Genomic DNA, 23,722 nt, shown 5'->3' on the forward strand with positions numbered 1-23,722 from the left:
TTCCGCCGTTCCGCGAACAGCGGCTGGTAATCGAGCCTACAACAACAACAGCAACGACAAAAACACCACCACTATTAAGGCTATGGAATGTCCAAAAGATATGGCAGCTTCAACCTGCATTCCCTCTTCCTAAGCTAAAAAACAAGAGTGGTTTTAGCTTGTCACCTTCACACGAGTTTCCAGAGTCCACCGTGAGAGAATCTTCCCGCATCGAATGCCATCAACAAATACTTGGTAACCGCTCACCACCGCGTCTCCATCGTCGCGTGGTCTTGACCACCTTATAAGAGTTGAAATAGAGCCTGGGGACGAATCAAGCCAAGAATGAATGTGCAGTTAGTTTTACTAAGTGGTTAACTTTCATATTCTTACATAAAAAAGGGTTTGTCACCATGTCCTGCAGTTTTCATGCATCAAGTGTCACATCAAGACAACAATGTCTCCTAGTTGGCTAAAATGACTTAAGAAGTTTGGAGAGCACTTGCTCTCGGCTATCACCTCGAGCAACTCTCACGCTTCTTTCGTGCTCTCCATACTTCCCGCGTGCATCCATAACTCGATACACGCACGCTAAGCATGAACCAATTCTTTAATAATGTAAAAGGAAATTAGATGTTGGCCATTTAGTCTGAGCCTAATAAACTTTGATTATCTACGAAGCAAAAGCTATAATAATAATAGTAATGATGATAATAATAATAACAACAATAACAATAACAATAACAATAACAATAATAATAATAATTATAATAACTTTATTTAAGTGTCAAATGTATTTAGCACTATTAAATGTGCTAATTGGAGACACTGTAAACAAATAAACGAATATTTCAAATATAACATAAACTATTAAGAATCCCAACTGGTTGGAAGCTGACCGGTTGGCTATTTACACAACGCGTCGAGGAGTTGAACTCGGGACTACCGAAGACAAATCCAGATAGCGGTAGGGTGGACGATTTGAACCAAGAACCTCCAGATTTCAAATCCAGCGCCATAAACCACTCGGCCACGCCGCCTCCACTGACTCCAGCTATTCCAATTTCCTGTTTAAGATTCAAGTTTGGAAATTAATGACAAGAAGATTAACCTGTGTACTCTTTGATATCTTCAAGAGCATCGGCCAGATCCGAGTCAATTTCCAATATTGTGTCTGTAGCCTTAGCAATCTGCAATATAGTAATAGTAAACAATAATCAACAACTGAACACAGCCAGTCACTCTCACAAATCTCACTGAATTACAGGTGTTTATGACAAAATCTTTATGGCACCAGCATTGTCTGGCATATTCTGTTCTGCAAATAAGTCAACTAAGTTTAAGTAAAACCTCGAGTTTTTGCAACAGAAAAGTAATTTACAATTTTTGTAACAGCGGCAACCAATAATTTTTTTTCCCTACAGAAAGGCTACATTGCATTTTCAAAGGAAGCTAGTATATTGCTTAAAACTAAAGCAGAAATTTCAAGTGAACCGTTGAGACAGCGAAAAGGTCATCGTCATAAGTGCATCTCAGTTTATCCTCCAATAATTACGGCGAGTCAAGCGTTCCATATACATGTAGCTACCACGGATAGCAAAAATCTGATCCTTCAAATTTAGCCGCCAAGTATATGCTCATCTAACAGAAACACAATGATCAAATTACAAAATCACATTCCAACATACTTTTGAAAACACTCTCCCTTACATAAACGAGAATAATCAGCGATACCTGAAGATCTTTTTGCTTTGATCCTTTAACAACAACGCTGTTCTCCAATAAATGAAGAATTCTGTGAAGTCTGAAAGGAACAAAATACAAGAGTTAGTACTCTGCGAGAATATCTATTACAAAGCACTCTGCTTGGTCCTAGGCCTTAAGATGATACAAGATGATGCCTCTCGAAGAATCATAATAAATTAATATCTAAGACAATTGTTCGTTTACTATCTTCCACTCAAATGTGACAATGGTAACTCAATCAGAAGACTTTCCTTCAAGCTTACACAAATATCACAGTTACGTTCATAAGCAAATTTCAACCTGTCTCTCTTGTTTGACAGCTCGCATATCCTCTCCTCCAGTCTTTTTCTCTCGTCCAAGCCCTCGACTTCCAAACTGATCACAGGTGGGTCAGGTGACACAGCAGCACGTGTTCTGATTGGCTCAGAGTTAACGGACTTGCAGCCTACTGGCGTTAGCTCCACTTGTAGCACGACCCAATAATACGAATCGGGAGAGACGTTCATAAGTTTGTCCTCTTCAATGTTTGATGGCAATAGACCATGCTGTATCGATTGAGCATCGGTTATAATATCTTGACTTGTTACCATGTTACCTTTGTCTTCTTGATAATAGACCTACAATAAACATTCAACATGTCGAGAAAGTCCTCAACTCGTAAATAACAACTTTGACATTAGCATTAATGACTTCAGTCGACTTAAGAATGATGCCTGATGCATCGAAAAGTCGATTGACAATACGTTTAATCTTTCTTGTCAAATGCTTTAACAAGCAACTCCTTACTCGACTACAAAATAATCATCTCAATCCAAACTGGAGGGAGAGAGCAAGTTGCAGTGGTGTCCAAGATGGTACTAAAATTAAAAAAGAATAAACTAAGAAAAAAAGTGAAGGAATAACACGTTCAGATTTGCACCCTGACAAGCTGGTGATTAGTAAAACTTTAAAACACTCATCATAATGATATCTGACATGCAAGCAATCTACTCTGGGATCATTGACTACATACAGCTAAGTCACCTTGTAACTGTCCACCTTTGCTCCACCCTTAAGCAATGGTGTTTTCCATCCAACTCTGATACAGTTGACTTGCTGAGACGGGATCCTGGTGATCAGCGGTTTCTCTGCACCAGGACACGTGACGACTAATGGATCAGACCAGTCGCTATCGCACGCAACTTTGGTGCTGAAGGCCTGGGGAGAAATCATTTGTTACAATCTGCGAAAGAGGTAACCTTTACTAATTCAGACCGGCTGCTGTGTTAATTACTTTTTGCAAATAAACTGGGAAAGGAACGACGGGGAGGGTGGGGGAGGGCGTTGGGGGAAGGAATGAAGGGGAATATCTAACCAGAGAATCAGCCATTACAATGACGCTTGACGTACTTTGAGGAGAAACGTGTACTGCTCGCAAGGCTGACAGTCTGTTAACTTGTAGTGATTACACTCGACATCCAGCTCTGTCTCTGCTTCGCCATTCACCTACAAAAAAAGAAATCCCCCTAAGTTCTATACTCAATCTTTTAGAAGTGAATCACCTCCCTCTAATACATCCTTCTCAATTATACCATAGCACGCGCGCTGGTCCTATCTAATTCCCATTTTAGCCATCATGGTAACAGTATCTATTTACCACGGCCGTGCGTAAAAAAACACGACTTGTGCAGTTTTATTTTAGCGACAAGATTTCCGTCGAGTTTAGCTGCGAGTTCACTTCCAGCGTACGCTAGTCCTACTTAATTCCTATTAGGGAGTTTAAGAAAACCACGACGGCTACGGCAACGGCAACGGGAACGTCGCTAAACAAAAAGTTTAATGAGCAGAACAATGGCTGTGCACGTGCATTATAATTCTTGGTACATTTCTTTGCCGTTCTCTGCAAAACAACAACGTGAAATGACCAAATTATGCGTTGTCCAGAGAACGTGAACCACGAGGGCTAATTTTTTATTTTTATTTAAAATGTTTCGCCCTTTCCCAGGTTCAGTTTCGTGATAGTTTTGACTCTGAGAAAAAAAGGAAAATGACTTTAGAGTATCGCGAGATTCGTAGGTAAAATACATAATCATTTTTTAATCGACGTTGTCCTCGGCGTCGCGTTCTGGTTTCTTGAACTCCATATTGAGCCATCATGGACGTCGATCATGGACGAAATCTCTATATACGCGAAGCCGTGCGTATATGACATGACGTGTGCAGTTTCAATTTAGACGCAAAATTTCCGTCGAGTTTAGTGCAAGTCCCTCTTGTTAAAGTGTCGGCAATGTGAACATCACTCCGAACAAACCAAACCCTGCTTCGAGCCTTTAACTTTTGCCAAGCTAAGACGTTCACTAAAACTTGAGTATTTTGACTTTTGCTTACATTTTCACTGAGTATTTTTGACTCTGCTTGCCTACGTAAGCGAATTTTTCATTGACAGTGTTAGAAACCAGATGAAGTGCTTTCGTTAAGCCGTCGCTTAACTGACTGTGGCGTGTTTTTATCCAGGCAATGCAATAGGATTCTTTGTTTTCCTTCACCGTGCAATGTGAGAACTTTGTGAGAACTTTGTGAGAACATGTTTTAGCGCCCAAGTTGTTGTCGCTATGATACAAAAGAATTGGTTCATACTTTTAACTGTGCATATATCGAGTTATGGATGCACTTGGGAAGTTTGGAGAGCACTCAAGAAGCTAGAGTTGCTCTTACGCTTCTCTCGTGCTCTCCAAACTTTCCGCGTGCATCCATAACTCGATATATGCACAGTTAAAAGTATGAACCAATTCTTTATTACCATATGTTTAAAATAAACTTGCAACAACACTGATACACAGAAGAGTTCCTGCAACAATAAAACACGGCAGAAAAAAAAGAGGAACAGCCTTCAAATTTAGCAGAACGTCAGTCATATTCCAAAAACAGTTCTCTGACAAAGAATATATCAGAACCTACCATAAGCTGGTAGTAATCAATCCCAGCATCGCCAAACGTCGTTGGTTTCCGCCATTCAATCGTTATACCAGATTGAAGGCAGGCCCTATCACAAACAAAATACTAACATAAGCACTTCAGGAGGGAAAGTCAAAGAAGCCTACAGCTTGTGCTCCAACGGGTTCCTGAGAATGGTTTGCAAATGCATTGTAGCATGGAAACTTTCTTCTCTTTTCACTTTTAATTCGTAAAGGAAATCGCCTAGATTTGTGAATTACAGTACAGCTGACATAGATAATGCAGGGCAATAAAATAGAAGAGGGAATTCAAGCCCTTAAAATGTAAATAAATATAAAGATTGTTTTCACAGCACAGAGCTGGACAGACGTACCTGAGCTGCAAGGCAGGCTGTGTAACTGGTGCAGATGTCTGTACCGTATACTGTTGTGACCTGGCGACCAGACCCCCAGCCGCATTAACGGCTGCAACTACCACAAAGTGACTAGTGCCAGGTGAACAGTCATCAATCACGTGACAGGTCTGGATCAATGGTAATGTTAGTTCTTGGACCTAACGTAGAAGAAAAAGAACCAAGTAATTCACCAAAAGGAAAGGGAAGGAGCATATCAACATTCACAAGGCGGAATAAAAGTACACACATACATTTACAAGGTTCTTATAAACGAAGAACGCAAACAGTGCTCTTAGCCCTGACAACAAAAGTGGTGCAAATAAACAAGAGCGCGTGAAAATAGAGGTTTTAAAGTGGTGCAGATTAACTGCAGACGGCATTTAAGATCACATAATACTGGTGACATTGTGATCTAAGACAAATAACACCTGTGCATTCTAACCTGAGGTCGGAGAACTGAGCTCCGTTTGATGAGGTAATGGTCAGCGGTATCTACTGGAAATAAAACCCTAAATTCAGTGTAAGACTATAATAGTATAAATGTACGTTCAATGCACGGAAGTTTTGTGATCCCAGCAACAGATGAAAATTGCACGCAAGGACACTATCACAACCAATGTGACAGTCAAGGGTTATGATACTGAAATGACGTGACAGTCCCAAATGTACATTCGACGCTCGTCGGCTGTCACTGTTTAGAACTGTTGGGTAACCTGTGCCTGTATAGCATCTTGAACTCACATTAACCGAGGCTTCACTGACGCCGGCTCAGAAAAATACATGTTGGCGTTTGTGCAAGCTCTAAGTGTTTGACAACAAGTGCCGAATTTTCACTTAGGTTTTTTTCTCTCTTTCCTTACCTATTTCTGCCGGATGGGTCCATTCAATTGAGATGCTGGTATTTGAAGTTGATAGCACATTCACGGTGACATCAAAAGGAGGTCGTATGATCCCCCCGGACGGTCTTCGTCCCATGGTGCTGTCTTGGACCACTGGTGTGCACAACGTCAGTAAATTAGACGGGGGGGAATCGCCATGCTGGGGATCTGAACCCAGCGCCACAACGTATATTCGGTACACACTGGAAACAAAGAAGTCAAGAACATTAGGATCTGATAATTGCTTAAGTCTCCCTACCTATCGAACTACAAAACAGTAATCACGGTAAAAAAAAAAAAAAAAAAAATAATAATAATAAAATAATAATAATAATAATAACAACAACAACAACAACAACAACAACAACAATGATAATAATAACCTTTATTGACCCTTGGCAGACTTTATAGCACAAAGGCAAGCGGGGCCGAGCAAATAACTGAAACAAATTCAACGTAACATTGTTAAGGATCCCAACTGGCTGGAGGCAAACCAGTTAGCTATTTACGAGCGTGGCCGAGGATTTGAATTCGGGATCACCGTGAAATAACTCCAAAGCGGGACTCGAACCCGGGACCGCTGGACTGCGAGTCCGACGCGCTGACCACTCGGCCACGCTGCCTCCAGTAATCAGTACTCAGTAATCAGCGAGTGTTATAAACTGCAAGAAAGACCGCGCACTACGCCATGATGTAAAATGAATTAACAGAAAAGGATATCGAAAACTGAGATTAACTACAAATGGTTTGGTCCGGGTTCTGCAAACAACAGCGGCTTAATCAGGATCGCAAAAAGCGATTTATCATACACTGAACGATAGGAGATCACATCAAAACAACACGGAAACACAAAACACAAAGCACAAAACAGGTGTTTCAACAGAGCTGGTGATTAAAGAGTTCCGGTCAACAGGACGGCCTGACTCGTATTCTCAAAATGTTTGCTAACATAACTGATAAGGTAACCTCTTAAATGTTCAAACAAACTTAACATGCAGAAATGACAGACACAAGAAGCCGAATATGTGGACCGACCGACAGTGTTAAGTTGGTAACAGGTAGACTAAAATACGTATGTTTAGTAAAGCCAAAATGGAAATTTAAAACAGAAATGTACACAGACGAACAAAATCATACAACAAAAATATAGCGACTCCACTTGATGACAAACGCTTACTGACTAACCGTTACAAAGGAAGGAATGCAGAGGATGAGAAAAGCCTTATACGTGAAAAACCGTCCATAAACCAGAAATACATCAGCGAAGGTCGCTTTGGAAGCCGAAGATCTTGTTCGAGTAATCAAATGCGGACTATCATCATATTCTCAAGAGACGAAATTAACACAAAACAACACCATAAACACTTCGACTTGTTGTCAAAGCAACGACAAAAGACAATTCTGCTTCTTTTGAATTGAAGCCCCCCGAGGTGAGAAATAATAGTGTTAAAGATCAAAGAAAGACCAAAAGTTAATTTAAAAAGCCGACTTTCAATATCGCAATTCCAGATGATATAATCCAAGGTTTAAAACGTGATGTAAATACTGTCACATGCGAAGCAGAATTTTCTTCAGTTCTAGAACATGTTGTTACATTGATGATTTGTTTTTTTATTCTCGCACCTTTCTGCTCCACAGCATAACACAATATTGTAAGATGAAATCGGTCACATGTATTCCATCGACACGCGTTTGATAAGCATGTGTTTTTACCTAGCGCAAGGTCCGTATTGGAAGAATATTCGCCCGAGGTTTAACACAACAGGTTGAGCGAAGCTCAAGCGAGATCCTACATGGCGTAGAATGCCTATTGTTCTCGGGACATTTACTTACAGTTCGAAAAAGTGTATAGGTATGTCATGACGCTTACTAATATTCATCGATGCTCCGAACGAGCTGTTTTCATTGGTTGCTATGAATGCGCGACAATACTCATTACCTCATGATGAGGCGGTAAACTAAACAATGAACTCTCCGCCTATTGTTTCTTTCTTTGTTTCAATGAACTCAACGTGCTTTTGTTATTTAAATATCGAAACAACTCACCGCACGCGTGTGTTTTTTGTTCGTTTCGCAAAAGTCAAACATCCACGCATCAACTCATTTTCGCGTAATGGATTTGCACTTGCTTTAAGGAGGTTTCGTTGTGTGGAATTTGTAACACTGGAATCAAAGCTCACTTCATTTATCTTCATTGTGTCTGCGCGAGCAAGACAATTGTGTCGTAAATAAAACAATTCTTTCACTCTGTGCAGTTTGCGCGCGGAAGCGAAAACGAGCTATAAACGGAAAGACTTTTAATCCGTATTCACCCAGCACGGCAAGTAAAATTGGTTAATACGATACTGTTGCATGACGTAACGTATGAAAAAGACCTCTGGATGATCTACCTGGTCCAATAGGACTTAATGTCTTGCCAATTGATCTGTAACCTGCTTTATCAAATAAATCATGTATGTATGTATGTATGTATGTAGTTGAAGAAAATACCAGCAATAGAGAATTCTAATACCCATTGTTACTGGTTGTTTTCAATTATTGGCCACCAGCTCTGTTACTCCCTGGAGTAGGGTCCAATAATCGATAAATCCAGCTCGACTAAAACATTCCCGTACTTGCCTTGATATTAATTGAGGGTTTGCATAAGAATCTCGGCAACGTGAAATTCTTTTTTTTCATATAATTTCTGCCGTTTAAACTCTTCTAGAATTTTACCACATTCCTTGTTGTGGACTTATGGATCCTACCTGGATGATTGGCAGTGAATGTTGACTCTTCTTTGTCTGCGGTCTATTATTTTCTCTAAACGACGTTCATTGAGATAAACCTACAAGAAAAAAAAAATCATTTTAAGCTAAGTATGATCCCCTTCTTGCCGTTCGTCAAAGCGTCAAACAACGCTAGAGAGAGATTGCGTGATGGCCCAAGTAACAGACAAGACAACGTTAAGCAAACTCACCTGGTAACCCCGGATGGTGACATTCCCGTATGTAACAGGCTCATTCCACTCAATAGTGATCTGATATGAAGACATAGTTCGGCACCAGATCCACGGAGAAGACGGAGGGCCTGGGGTCTAACAAGGATTGGATATAAATTTAAGAAAGTATAATGAAGGACTGCTACTCATGTTTTTACATTATTTCTAGCTCACACAAAGTTCCACGCGTTTTAATAATAACTCGACAGAAACCTAGTAAACAATACGAGAAAAGGAAAATCACTCGTCTACTTTGATTATCAAAGTATCTTTTAGCACGTACCTTCTTATAGGGTATTTAATAGTGCTTTCATAGATGTGCTGCTTTTAGAAAGTTTTATTATACTCAAGCTAAGCGTAGATCTAACAACTATCTCTAAGCGCGTTTCTTAGAAAAAGGATATCATAAAGATGGGGTGCGGATAAAGAGGATTGATTGGCACATTACCTGGCAATGGACTGGTCCAAACACTGTTACAGCTTCTTCTCTCATGTCAAGTATTTCCAGATAAAAAGTGTACAAAGCACTGATAGGCAAGTAAGAACAAATCAGCATTTACTCGGTAGGTTTATACTTACTTAACTGTACGATTTAGGTAAGACAAAGAAATCAATTATGAAGAATGTGGAATGAGTCTATAAGGCAGTAAATGAACGCCGCTTTCCAGATACATGCAGCCATTATAACTTCCGTAGAACTTTTCAAAGTTATATGGGGAGGTACGGGTGGGAAGGGAGTGGAATATGAACTAAATAGATTGGGGGGAGGGGGGGGGGGGGGGCAGAGTGGGAACGGTAAAAAGAACATTTAGTAATTGTACATAAAAGGTTTAATTGTATGATTTTTTATAACATCTTCTTGAATTGACTGTAATAATAGTAGGTTACAGTATTTCTTTTATTTTATTTTAGTGCATGTCCCCATAAGCTGTGTTGCAATTAGGAGGATGTGTCGACGCCTGTGTGTAGCTGTCTGGCATCCCTTCATTAGTATGTTATACTGAACGATGATTGACCTTTAGTCGATATTTACCTGAATGACACAGACCATATTTCGTACCCACTTGCATCGCCAGATAAAAACACTTCGCTCCTGTCCTGCTGTTTGCTGTTGTACCAAACCAGTCTGTATCCACTCACATCATCCGCCAGTTCAGTCATCTTCCACCGAACTTCCAATCCACCCTCCTCCTCGCCACTCTCACTACACGGGCTGTCCCCCAACGAGCCTGCGGGTTTGTTTTCACAGTAATTCACGCTCAAAGATACACCCCAGTCCTGACGCGGTAAGGTCACTTCGACGGGATCTGAGGCCGACTCTTCAAAACAGTCTGACAGCGGGTTGCTGTCTTCATCGGTGTCCGTGTCGCTCACAAACGCATCCAAAGTTTCGCTCTGAGAAGAAAATACATGAAATAACGAAAACTAACCTTAACCCTAACCAATTTTATTCTACAGATTTACAAGACAAGAACAAAAAAAAAAAAATAGCATGAAAAGAACTAACTTAATTAGAAATGAAGAAAACAATCGACTCTTACAGAGCCAGGGAAAATATCAAACCTGCAGTTGTTCTTACCTTTCTTTGATGGCCGTCTGATTTCTCTGGACAGGTCATTACTACAACTACGCAAGTGTATTTCATACCAGACTTGCATTTCTTTAGCGTGATGTCAGTTTTGCTGGCAGCCAATCTTGCGTACACACGTCCATTCACCTCCACGCGAAAACCTTTCAAATGACGAATGCGGCCACGCGCGGGGTCTTCACCAACAGTGCTCAGCGAAACCACGACTGCGTCACACATAAACACTTGAGTTATTTACATAGTAACGCTACACCTGTGTCACGCCATTCTGCTATAATTGGGGCGATGACGAGTACCGTAAATCCTCGAATTAGCGCCCCCTTCGAATAAGCGCCCCTCCTATCGGCCAAAATCTGAAATAAGCGCCTCCCCGCGAATAAGCGCCCCCCTCACCTTCGCCCATTTTGTGGACGAGTACTGAGCCAACGAAGGATGTATAGTTTTCGTCGTGTAGTATTAGATTTGTACATTGTTTCAGTTTGAGTACACGTTAAGTGAACACGTTGAACACGTCAAGTACTAACGATGCGGCGATTTAAACTTAAGAATCAGCTTTTTATGTCCATAAACAGCCTATGTTGTTATTTACACGCATATGATGTATTAAAAAATGATCATGTCAGGCTACGATTTGGGAAAAATTAAAAAAGCCCCCCCCCCCCCCCCCCCCCGCCCCCCCATCGATTAAGCGCCCCCTCGAATAAGCGCCCCCAGATCTTCTCCTAAATTTGAAATAAGCGCCCCGGGCGTTAATTCGAGGATTTACGGTACACTGAATATCTGACAATTAGGCTTCATAAGCGGGTGACTAATGTTTATTGGGTGAAATTAGCAACTGAAGCTGAACACTTTTGGGAAGCTTACAGTAATCAATAACCTGGCTGAATAAACTAATTCTAATTCAAGTTAACACAAATATAGTAAGGCAACTGTTTATCAGCTCAATCATTAGACCATCTATACTATTCCTCTGAGGCACATAGTGGTGTCTACTATTTTTTAACATCATTAATAAAACTTAATGAGGTCGTTGTACCATAATTCTCTGTAATATATCTCTACTCAAGACTACAAAACTGTTCAACAATCAAACTTTCTTACCGGGCTCAAGAACCAGCGGTCGATTCCATGACAGTTCAATCTGCGTAGCGGTGAATCCTCTGACCAGCAGAACTGGTGGCTCAGGCGGTACAGCAGTACAAACTAACAGGGGTCCTGAGAGGTGCATTTGTCGGACTTCAGGCGGTTTTTCACTTGGAACACTGCTGATTGTTGAATTCGTGTCGCTGTCCTCGCTCTCAAAATCCTCGTCATACGAGTAGTCTGTCAGCCCTTCAACAGTTTGCAAAATGATTCTGTATACAATACCAGGTTCCAATCCACACAGCTCTGCATAACATCGCTCCGGTTCAACAATCAGTTCCTTCCCAGCCTCCTTTACCGGCCCCACTCTACCACGTGACCGCTTACGTAACTGTTTGCTTTGAACATAATGCACGACATAGTGTTGAACAGTTGACATACCATAAGCCACCGCGGGCTGCCATGTAATGACAAGTGAAGTCGGCGTACGCGATTCTAAGTTCAATTTGTCTGCAGGCTCAACACCGTTTGTCCACGCAGAGAAACGCGCAATAGAACCAGCTATCACCTCGCTCATTTCTAACAATTCTTCTTCCGTTAAAACCTTTAGAGTGAATATGTATTCCGTCCTCGAAGCTAAACAATCAAAATTGAAAACGCTTGTGCCAGGCGATACTTGAACATCTGTACCTTCGTCAGTGACGTTTTCATCTTTTTTTCTAGTATTAAGTTGAATCATGATGGCAGGTACACCATGTTCTTCAGGAGGCTCCCATGCTAGCTTGATGCTTTGCTCTGTGGCAGAAACAACATAAATGTTTCTCGGGGGGCCTGGTGCAAGGCCTGTCTTGAATGACGTGGACTGGGATTGAGTGCGGTTGATTGGCTGTTCACTGGACTTGTCGTCATTGACGTGTGATGCGAAGCATTCTAGTACCACACAGTACTCAATCCCGGGTGCAAGGTCTTTAATTCTGAAAGGTTTCTCTGTTGAAAGACAAACAGCATTGTTTAATCAATGAGAAGACATGCCTGATATATAATGCGGTATAACGTCTAGCTACATTTCTTCAACATGGACATAAAACTAGCATTTACTAATGGTGACTCTTATTGGTCAGATACACGTGAACAGCAGATGCTTCACATGCAGATCACTACTCATGCGTTATCGCAAAATGTTTGGCCGGCGGAGATCTGCAATTTGAACTATTTTAATCAATGGTTGGTTGCAAGTTGAACTATTATAATCAATGGTTTGTTGTTTAGCAGATCAGTGACAGATTCTAATTAACCCAGTCTTTACCTCTGACAATGTGTTTAACAGCAGACCCTCGCTGTTCTGTTGCTTTCCAACATGATAGACTAAGAATTTCCGGCTCAATACAGCGATCAGCGGTATCATCTAAGGACCATGTGATCAGAGCAGACCGACAACCTACGTTAATCACTTCAAAAGAAGAAACTTTCTTCACAAAGTTGGAAAACTGGATCACTAACGGCGGCCCTACTGAACGGGAAAACTGCTTGGTTGAATCGGTTGACCGCTTGGACAGAAAGCTTGAGCTGCTTTCCACTCCACTGTCGGGTGGCTCGTATGAAGGAGGGAAACAACGCGATTTATTGCCCTCCTGGTTAACAACATCTGATATTGGAACACCAAGGTCACCAGTCACAGCAGCCAACTGAACGCGAATAACATCTCCTGGATTAAAACCTGTCAGCTTTGTTTCCTGCTGTTCCGGGGAGAGCAGTTCTCCTGACCATTTGCCGTTTACGTGAAGAATGTAACCCTTAGAACGAAAACAGACAACAATAATTCAGCACTACGATAACAAAGAAATGAATCTGACAAGTAAGAGATTGTTACTAAATTGGCCAATAATAATAGAAGTTGACTCTGGCGGGCACTTACGCGGGCGCGCGATTAAAAGTCAAAAAGAGATGACGCCAATACGCACGAATGGTGACCAGTCTCCGTCGGCCACAAAACGACATAAATTTGTGAGCATTCATTGGAATGAAGTTATTTGCGCTCCATAACATACCGCCAAGGTGACTCCACCGAATTCACGTGACCTGTTCCAAGACAAAGTGACCCCTGATTGGTCAATCCCAGAAATTCGAATATTGGGCGGAGACGGCGGCCCTGCACAGTACAGGTCTAAAACGTTTGAGCTGGTGCCATAGCAACCACACACATACACCGTACTATCAACGCCACTGTCAGTCTCTCGAGGATTCAAATATGATTTAACGCACACTCTGTACTTCCGGCCAAACGCGCAGTTTGGAACAGTGTAAGTGTGCTCATCCTCGAATATGTCAGTCAAACCGGCCAGCAGGCATTCCCCATAGAGCGTGTCGTCCACGAATACATTGTAGCTGTAGTACGCATGCGGTGTAGTGTTATCAGCGCTCGCTGGCTCCTCATGTTTCCAGGCGATTGATATAGATCCCGCTGTTGTAGATTCTCTGAGGTAGATTTGTGGTGATGTGGGAGGGATCGGACAGTATACAACGACGGTATTGGATGGTTTGCTGTCACCCACACTGTGTCCAGTAAGAGCTAACAAACTGAAGCTGTAATGTTTTCCTGTTGAACAAAAAAGGCGTGTTTGACTTACATTGATAACAATTTTATCCAGCTTCTACTAGTTTAAAATATTGCAGCTTGTGAGAACATGAAACAACTAATTTTTCCTCTTAGTCAGTTTTGTTCTATGCTTTTCTTTTGGGAAAATCCGTGATAGTAATCCCACGAGAAAACCTGGTTTTTGGAAAATAGACAAACGACGACCTAACAAAACAAGAAATAGAAAATTCTAAACATTTAACTCGACCAGGCACCTCATCGTAACAACATGCAGGCTCAAAATATAACTCATCGCTTCAGCTCAGCGCTACTGAGCAGATGCTACATGCATAATTCTGTATTATTTCTCTTATCTACGATAAAATACTAGAGCACAGTTTTTTGCAACAAACCTTCCTCCAAAGCATTTAAACTCAGGCTAAGGGTCTCGCAGTCTAAATCATCCCGAAATGCCTTTCTGTCATTCAGTAGTCGATATCCCACTATAGTCGCCTCACCAAACGAGGCGGGCGGTTTCCAAGTCAAGGTAACCTGAAATACCAAGAAACAACATAAATGGAGGCGATTAACTCTCACAGGATATTAGATTAAAAACACGCAGCAATAATTTTTCACGCTGTTCAAAAGATTGTATTTTCTAGTCGCGGTCATCAACTTGTTTATCAGTAATAGGACACAATTTGCTCACAACTCAAAGCAATCGTGACATTTCTATAAAACTGTTTTGCAGAAGACGGCTACTAAAAGATATAACCCACGTGCAAAACAGATGAGCAGTTAATTGAACTTTTTATTCTTATAGCATCTTAGCGTCGACAACGTGTTCGCTTGAAACAACCAAACGCTAAAATCATTTAGCGATCCTACTACGAAGAAAATATCAATTAGAGACTTGCATAATGGTTGGTCAGAACTGCGTATTATTATTCAATCCAAATGAGAAAACACATTTTACAGGCTGAAGTAAGTTCTTGAAATTTCAATGAGACTATACCTCTCTATCCTTGAGGTCTGTGACATGGATTAATGGCGGTTTTGGTGGCCCAGGCATCGTGAAGGAAATAACACTCGACAGGCAGTCATTAGCACAAGGCATCAACTGACCAAGAACTGCTAGTCTAAACAAACAAAAGACAAAAGATGGCAATGTCAAATGGCCGCTTGCGTTCTACTTTAACTTCCATTGGATAAATAACGCAGCACAAACCTAACCTGTAACTACAGCGAGGCTTCAAGCCGGTTATCTCTATAACAGTGTTGGTGGTGCGCCATGAGTGTTGCTTCAAAGTTGTCTTGAAAATAACAATTAAAAAACTTGTTAGTAAGCTTGTTATCACGAGAAAAAGCAAGGGAGCTTATGGTCCGCAAGTTCTCCCAAGAGGGCCAAGATCACACACTATGCGTGAGACGCTTTTGTAGAGCATTTTAAGATTACTTACATTTTGTTTTGGCCACATCGTCTTAGCTGGACTTTCCTCAAAGCTGAAACTAAAAGAACAAATATTGAAAGTCCAGGCTGATACTCCTGACATTATATTAATAGCACTCATGATGAAAACTTACCACAGACTGCTATTAATGTTGCTGTGAAACTTGCTACCGACTATCAACACTGAATACAGAACGTCAGCGCCAGCGATTTGCTCGTGCAGCAGTGACCACTCCCATTCCAGAGTTACGGTAGTGGGCGTGGTCCCTTTGATTACTAACAGGGGTCTGGGTAGTTGTTCAGATCCATCCTGCGGGAGGTCCTCAGGACTGGTGCCTAGTCCTAAATGACAGATACAACCAAAATAAACAATGAGTGTCCTGAAGCCTAGGATGGGATTTTAAACGTTCATTGCATACTTTATTTCAAAAAGGTCGAGTTGTAGGCAGCACCAGGCTGATGTGGACCTTTATAACAATAATTATACTCTACTGGTAGAAACAGCAATACGTTCACAAAAGATTCTATAAAATAAACGTAACGGGAAATGAAAACCGTGCAACATTTTGCCCAAAGAAAAGCTGTAGATCAAGGTGATAATCAGAGTGGAAGATTTCAATGCTTAACAACATACCCAGTTACAGAAGGAGACAGCACGATACAGAAGGAAGGAGACAGGAAAGATTGATAGACTCGCGGAAATCAACAAACCAAACCAGAGGGTGGTAACCTTTTCTAACTCAAGAAAGACATCATCAGTTAACTGGAACATGTATTTAAGTTACAGGTCATAAACAGGCCATTAACCATGAAAAAACGATAGATAGAAGAAAGCACCATTTAACGTCCACAAAGGCCATCTTATATAGCAGGAATGAAAGTGTTACGATGCCGCTAAAAGACATGGAATAAACTGAAAGAGAAGAAAGAACAGCGAATTGATGCAAAACTGGAATGGGGCATTAGCTTAAAAAGTAGCTGTTGTGATGCTTCAGTGGCCACGTAAAAACAGTTTGCTATCAAATTGGAGTTCGAAAGAAGGCGTGTTAGACGTTGTGGTTAACAGGAATGCACAAGCCAAGGCAGCGTTAAAGAACTTCGATAACAGGAAATTGTGCGCGGTAGATGAGAATCACTATGCCTCGCAAAGAATCAACACTCGTAAGCTAAAGTACAGTTCAGTAGAAAGATTTTTGTCGTTGACAGAACATATCAGTCTTTCCCAGATACAAAACGACACCAGAAACACCAAATCTCACCTTGCAAACTGTCTCCTCCACAAGGTATTTCATCTTTTCTCTTGCTATAAGAGATTTCACGTTCCTTGTCAACTTGTTGTAAACTGTCATTGTCCTCTATGTTACTACGTGACGACCAAACACCACCATCGAAGGCTGCTTCTTCAAAAGTAGGCATATCTGTTGTTTCCATTTCATCTTTGTTATCATCGTCTTCATTCTTCACTGATCCAAGGTTGCTTGACGCTGACCAAGTATCTTTCGACACTTCATTGCACGTCTGTTTGTCTCCTTTAGCAGTTGGTTTTGGCTCATTGGTAACATCATCAGCGCTACGTACTTGATCAGACGTGAAATGTTCAGATTTTAGCTCCTGTTTGGCCATTGATTGGTTCTCACCGCCATTGACATTCTCATCAATTGTGCTGTTCTCTCTGAACCTTTTGACGTTTCGATCCTCGTCTTCGTCTTCTTCTTTAGGCAGTGAAATGCCTTGGTTTTCCACCATTGAAATATTGCTGGGTGGCTCTTGTAGCAGTTCGTCAGCTCCTGTAAGGATCTTTTCGAGCGGCTGATCGCTTTCTAATTCTCTTTCAACTTCCTCGTGTAACTGATTCACTTTCTCCACCTTCAATTCAGAATCATCACCTTTGTTGTAGCATTCTTCTTTGTATTCTCTGCATTCTTTAGGTTCTTCTGCATCTGTTGCTCTTACATTGAGCTTGGCATTTTCTTCGGTTTCCTTTTGCCATGTTTCACTGATCCCCGCATTTACCGCACATGTATCATCATCAACCCCACCATTATTCCCTGGGTTTGAAGCCTCTTGTACGTCTGAATCACTGTTGTTTTTGTCAGGAGAATTATTTTCTTTTGCATTTCTTTTACTAATCAGTTCACTATTCAGTCCATCGTCATTTGTGTCCAAACCTACATCATTGCCTCTTGGTTGGTTCTCGTGACTATTATCAGTGTCAGTAGCTTGCTCAAGACCTTCAGAATAACCATGTTCTTGTTCATCATGTTCTTTTCTTGTGTCAGTGTCATGCGTTTTAATGTCCTGGTGTTCTTGAAAATTTGAAGAGTGCTTGCTTTCCTGGTATTCGGCATCATTGTCACATGATGCGTGACTTGGTGCGTGACCATTTCCGTCAGTATATTCGGCTGGAGTGACAGTTGCCTCCTTTGTTATTCCCTCTTCGTGTTGTTTTTCACCATGATCCCAGAAATCAGAGTCATTTTGCTCTGAAATCCTCTCCGTCCTAAACGTTTCTGCTTCATTGTCCAACTTTGATTCAACTTCTGTTTCATCATTTTCATTTGTTGTTTGATAAGTGACCCCGTTCTTGTCTGGCACTTCCTTGCTCGATCCATTCCCTTGATTTTCTTGCTGATCCAAACTGCCGTCATCGTTTCGCTCATTATCCAGAATCTCTTTATCTAAATCAGAGTGTTCACCCAAGCCTTCCTCACCAGCATCTCTACCAAGCAGTTGAGTCTCCATTTCTTCTGCTTCCGTCTCTTTTTTTAATGGTCCAAGATTTGCCTCTTTCACAGGAATATTTTCACCACGATCTCTAAAAATGGTTGCGTCCAGTTCAAATACAAGCTCGCTATTAGCATCATCCTGCAGCAGTGTAGCATCATGTGATGTATCTTGGAGATCCACTTCATTCTCAACAACAGGAATATGCTCATCTACAACAGTTGCATCTGTTTGTTCTTGCAAACCAGACTGCTGCTCTGGTGGCTCAGCGTCTGTATCACCATTTTCTGTACTAGGAACGTTCTCCATATTTTCTGCATCAGCTTCAGCGACCATTATATCTAATTGCTGGTCTTCTGGAATTGTCTGCAGTTTGCTGGCCACTGATTTTAACGAAAGCTTTTCGATTCCTGACTGCTCAGTAACACTTGATTGCGGGATTACTCTCTCGGCAATTAACAGCAGCTCTCTTGCAGGTACATCACTATCTTCAAGGTCATGGCCTCCTGTGGAGTCCTCGTCACCTTTGGGTTTATGTAGGGCACTAAGAATTTCCTCTGGAACTGGCAGTGTGAATTCAACCTCATTGGAATACAGCAGAACATCTGATTCTGAAGCGAAAAACAATGAGTCACACAAACTTTAAAACATTGAACATCAAGAAATGGCGGAGGAGAGATTTCTTTTTCGGCGAGACATGTTTGCGAGAAAACTCCAGTGAAAATAAAGACACATTGCACGTAAATAATTCTGGGATTGCTTTTTTTTTTTTTTTTTTGGTTTTCTGAATATTTAATGTGAACAAAACAGTAGCATAATAACTGAATTGCTCTCAAGAAGATACTGACTACCATGGAAACAAAACGTCTTAAAATTTACGTCACGATAAATTACTCCAATATCCTTTTTCCTTAACGCGTAAGTTCATAGATTAGAATGCAACGTCTCCTTACAATATTGATACATCGTCAGGCAGACAGGTGACGAGAATAAAGAACATCATCATTCAATTAAAATTGTGTACTTAATATCTGACGCACATCAACAATGACTAGTGACTCAGCGGAACATTCAGGAACAGTCAAAATTGTGTGCTGTAAAACAACTTTAAGAAATTTTAAAGGATACGTCAAAAGGGAAAGCATTGATATTGCATATTAAAGCAGGCCGTTAGCAACGTTCCAGAGGCACTGCATGACTGACTTACGATTCTTGAGTGTTGTGTCACCACATTCAAGGATGATATAAAACATACGCAGTTACCTGATAAATGAGAGGCCAAACACAGTGTATAAACGTCGTGTTGTAGATTGCTCTCAAACAGCACTCTGCAGTAATCACTGTCAGCTTGCGGTATGATCTGTCAGCGAGACAAGTAATCAGAAAAGGCCAAGCCAACGTTCTGTCGAAAACTGACCAGTATAACAGTGTACAGGCTTAAAAAAGAACGGTCAAACATCATCTGGTATACATTCATTCTACACATAAAAACACTCGCTTTTCACACTATTAATAACCGTATTTTTTTTACCTGTTCTCCAAAGGGCTGCCCATTAATAAACACAGAATAAGCAGTGACTTCAGCGGGATAACCGTAGGCTGGCCATACAATCACAAGGGACAGGGGTGAGGGAGCGGCCTCCAAAGATACGAGTGGGCCCCCGGATGAAGCTTGTAAAGGGCAAGAGATTACCTGCAGATCAACAAGGCAATCAGCACGATCTTTACAAAGCCTGCAATACTTACAGCACATCCTGATGTGTTAACTCCAAATCATTTTATATTTTTTCCTTTGCGAAAAAAAGACAACCAAATATTTATAGAAGCTCAACACCGTTTTAATATCGCCTAGCTGTAGCGAGCTTGAAAGAGGATTTCTAGACATCATCACAGAAAAAAGCACCACCAGTTGATCTGTACATCTTCAAAACCTCTACAGTATAATTTTCAGTCGTTTCTTGTCAATCGGCATATCTTTTGTTCTAGGCCTAGGGAATTTTGTTTGTATACTTCATCTACTGTTTCGTTTCGCCAGTCATAAAGAGCCTCAATAAAGGAGTAGGTCGCCCCTTATATTTTCCACCTCAAGAAATAAGATACTGTGAACTACAGTAGTTTCAAATCAACTGTTAAGAACACATGTACATACCACTTCGTTAGAGAGCTGGGGTTCGAAAGAATCATGGGTAGCGAACACAACAAGCACCACGTGATAGACCTTTCCACCAATCAAACCGCTGACAACCAGGCTTCGGCAATGCGGGCTAAACCACCCTCCATACGGAGTGCCGTTCATGAAAAGCTGCAAATAAGCCAAGAAATACAAAACAGCTAAGTAAAAAAAAACCTTCTTCTACAAAGTACTAATTAACAATCACACAACGAGCCTGAGATGTCCACGAGTAAACAATCAGGTTCGCGGGATTCCACTAGAATAAAGCTGATTAGCTACTAACAAGCTATAGACGACTGCGAGGGCAGCACCCTTGGCAGCACTCATCTTGAGTTTTCAACATTAAATGACTGGCTCAGGGCAAGAATATTCCTTAATCTCCTGGGTGTATTACCAGGATACACAATTCACGGAAGAGAGATCATTGTACCTGAAAACCTTTGATCCATGTCAAATCAGCGGCGTTACCAAGAGTTACATCAATATTGTACGTGTTGTCACACACAAGCTCCATGGTGATGTTTGGTCTGCAACTCAACCAGTGCCACTTGAAAATCTGTTCAATTGAATGAAACAAGCACTCTAAAAGTTGTCACAAGCTCTTTCCACCATCAAGATAAGTACTGTTACTTCCTGAGAGCATTCCTTAGATTCGTTTTCTGGCCAGAGTTGTCAGATGCCCCCTCCCCCCCCCCCCCCCCCCGTTTATACCACACACACAATAGAGACCACGATCACCTGCACATACATTGCTTACAACTTCAAATTTTACCTCTTCTTTCAGATCAACTTCTTCAGACCCAGTTTCCAAGTATTCCTCGTCTTCCTCATCGTCTGATACCTCTTGACCAAACTTGTCGCCCTCAGCGACCCAAAACCGTCTGAAAAATGAGCAATCTTATTACAATCTATGCCTTACGACAGTACTACATCCTGAAATGCCACTCTTCACAAGTTTTCTTCACTAACCAGCGACAAGCTCTCCTGCTTCTTCTCTTGGGGATGGGGGTGGGGAGGGGGGGTGGGGGTGGTGTGTTAAACGGACAATGAAAATGAACTTCTCTATTCTTGTCAGATGCCCCCTCCCCCCCCCCCCCCGTCCGTCTGATTAATACGTAAGGAGAAATGATGTTGATCAGCCATTTATAGTACTTACTTGGAAGTGTAAACCGGGCTTGTTACCCAGCCGTTTTTCTTGGCAATAGCTCTGATAACAGTGAATCCTGCTTTAGTCAGGACAATTCCTGTCTTCTTCTTGTAATGCTTTGGAAAGACATCACAATGAAAATTCCCTCAGCAATTATAGAGTACATATATAGTATCAAGTTTTCTGAATCTTAACATCAAGAGCACTCAGCACTCTCAATTTGGCATAACATGCACGTTTACTTTTAGAACTTCCACTGGGAAAATTTCTTTACAAGGCAAATTGATTCTGTCCAAACAGAGACACAACGACACAGCAAGTTACTCATATGCTAATATTTATATGTAGTCTTAATACCAACGAAAGTTAACAACAAACATGTTGACCAGTATTTAAGGTTAAGTGACTAGTTACCTTGTACTTACCAAAAGCTCCGCATTGCAGTCAGCAGGATAAGATCCGTCAGTTGTGTAAAATATCTCAGCATCCACTGTTGCACATTCTAAGAACACTCTATAGCCGCATTCGACCTTTGGGAAAGAAACACAAGAAAAAGTACTCAGAGGTAGCCAGCCTGAATTTCTTTCCATCAAAAGCCTTTGCTAAACTAAGTTACTAATTTAAATTAGTGAGGTACTTAAGAATTACCCGTTATACTCAAATTATATTATGTTTATTTTAACGTTCTAAGTAGCCAAACGCCAATCATTGTCGTCTCAGATTTATTTTTTTACCTTTTACACTCGAACTTAGGCATACTGTGCACAGAAGACGTGCAAATACTCACATGACCTCCGTTTCCTTCAGCAACAGATATTTTCGGAGGTGAGACATACGCAGCTAAAAGCAAGAAACAAACAAAACATGTAACGAAGTTTATTCAGCTTTAAAAAGAAGCCTCAAGACATGCATTAGTCACGGGCGTGTTTAAAACAGGAAATGCCACTACATCTAGCCTAAATAGTGCTCTGGTTAACCTAATTATAACTGACTCAACATTGGTTACCTCTCAGTAATTACTAACCCTTACAGACACTCGTATCTCACATTGACTCTTATCCGTAGTGCCATTTTGCCATTTCGTGTTTTAAAAACGCCCACCAGTAAAAACGAGTATATGTAAATGTAACCCTGATCCTTAACACACCCACCAGTCACAACCAGTACATCAACATGTAGCCCTGATCCTTGACTGCCGAAATGTGATACTCTTGGCTGTCTACATGGAAAAGACTTGTCATATTTTCTAACAAGGTACGAGTGTACATAACAATGTTATTTATTTATACTCTGCAATTATAGTCAAACCCAATTAGGACTCTTTAATTACCATTTTCTATGACATCAACTACACACAGCTGTGCGTCTGTTCCTTGTGATGTGATGAAATATCTCCCAGGAACATCAAACGTGTGAAAAAATGTGCTACGGGTTGTCGTGGGACCACTATCAAATGCAGAAAGACCTCGAACACGAGCAAGTGGCTGAAAGAAAGTAATGACGTGTTATTGGTTGAATAAGAATTGAATCAAAAGTAGGTTTAGAACTAAGTATTACCTGTTGATCTTGGGGCGGTCTTACATGAAGGATGTTATGTTCTTCGTCACCTTGGTTTTCCCACGACCACAGAATGCTCTGAGACTAAAGGAAGGAAGGAAACGAAATACAGCAACAACACATGATCAACTCCCCACAAAGATGATCTAAGCAAGTCTTTCATGTAGTTTTAAGTAAGGGAATCAAAATACTAAAACTATCACTTTTATTCTCTACTACCTGCGCTACAGACCGTTCTTTGTTCCACCAGGAACATAATGGCCTAAGTAACCTGCGCTACAGACCTTTCTTTGTTCCACCAGGAACATAACGGCCTAACTAACCTGCGCTACAGACCGTTCTTTGTTCCACCAGGAACATAATGGCCTAACTAACCTGCGCTACAGACCGTTCTTTGTTCCACCAGGAACACAATGGCCTAACTAACCTGCGCTACAGACCGTTCTTTGTTCCACCAGGAACACAATGGCCTAACTAACCTGCGCTACAGACCGTTCTTTGTTCCACCAGGAAC

General features: G+C 41.2%; 1 protein-coding gene across 2 annotated transcripts in view; it reads right to left on the reverse strand.

Moving 5' to 3' along the window:
* The window catches only part of LOC110065591 (uncharacterized), a 38,267-nt gene that overhangs the window by 3,396 nt on the left and 11,149 nt on the right, over nt 1–23,722 (reverse strand). The window contains exons 22-55 of one of the 2 annotated variants that reach the window (XM_020772736.2): nt 23,209–23,292; nt 22,982–23,135; nt 22,439–22,491; nt 22,077–22,181; nt 21,661–21,767; nt 21,277–21,385; nt 20,935–21,060; nt 20,481–20,633; nt 19,863–20,024; nt 19,595–19,691; nt 16,867–18,942; nt 15,742–15,949; nt 15,618–15,666; nt 15,391–15,470; nt 15,173–15,296; nt 14,571–14,709; nt 13,631–14,178; nt 12,889–13,375; nt 11,601–12,569; nt 10,491–10,705; nt 9,945–10,306; nt 9,360–9,438; nt 8,891–9,007; nt 8,679–8,758; nt 5,914–6,134; nt 5,496–5,545; nt 5,033–5,211; nt 4,663–4,747; nt 3,115–3,210; nt 2,749–2,922; nt 2,026–2,342; nt 1,714–1,783; nt 1,091–1,169; nt 166–302 (exon numbers count right to left, since the gene is read on the reverse strand). In XM_020772736.2, coding sequence (XP_020628395.2) covers nt 166–302; nt 1,091–1,169; nt 1,714–1,783; nt 2,026–2,342; nt 2,749–2,922; nt 3,115–3,210; nt 4,663–4,747; nt 5,033–5,211; nt 5,496–5,545; nt 5,914–6,134; nt 8,679–8,758; nt 8,891–9,007; nt 9,360–9,438; nt 9,945–10,306; nt 10,491–10,705; nt 11,601–12,569; nt 12,889–13,375; nt 13,631–14,178; nt 14,571–14,709; nt 15,173–15,296; nt 15,391–15,470; nt 15,618–15,666; nt 15,742–15,949; nt 16,867–18,942; nt 19,595–19,691; nt 19,863–20,024; nt 20,481–20,633; nt 20,935–21,060; nt 21,277–21,385; nt 21,661–21,767; nt 22,077–22,181; nt 22,439–22,491; nt 22,982–23,135; nt 23,209–23,292 — 8,091 coding nt within the window. Of the gene's footprint in view, nt 1–165; nt 303–1,090; nt 1,170–1,713; nt 1,784–2,025; nt 2,343–2,748; nt 2,923–3,114; nt 3,211–4,662; nt 4,748–5,032; nt 5,212–5,495; nt 5,549–5,913; nt 6,135–8,678; nt 8,759–8,890; nt 9,008–9,359; nt 9,439–9,944; nt 10,307–10,490; nt 10,706–11,600; nt 12,570–12,888; nt 13,376–13,630; nt 14,179–14,570; nt 14,710–15,172; nt 15,297–15,390; nt 15,471–15,617; nt 15,667–15,741; nt 15,950–16,866; nt 18,943–19,594; nt 19,692–19,862; nt 20,025–20,480; nt 20,634–20,934; nt 21,061–21,276; nt 21,386–21,660; nt 21,768–22,076; nt 22,182–22,438; nt 22,492–22,981; nt 23,136–23,208; nt 23,293–23,722 lie in introns of both variants that reach the window. The other variant, XM_020772735.2, reaches the window with a different exon arrangement.

Source organism: Orbicella faveolata, unplaced genomic scaffold (genome assembly GCF_042242905.1).
Source record: "Orbicella faveolata isolate gen_17 unplaced genomic scaffold, um_ofav_v1 contig_48, whole genome shotgun sequence".
Taxonomy (NCBI): domain Eukaryota; kingdom Metazoa; phylum Cnidaria; class Anthozoa; order Scleractinia; family Merulinidae; genus Orbicella; species Orbicella faveolata.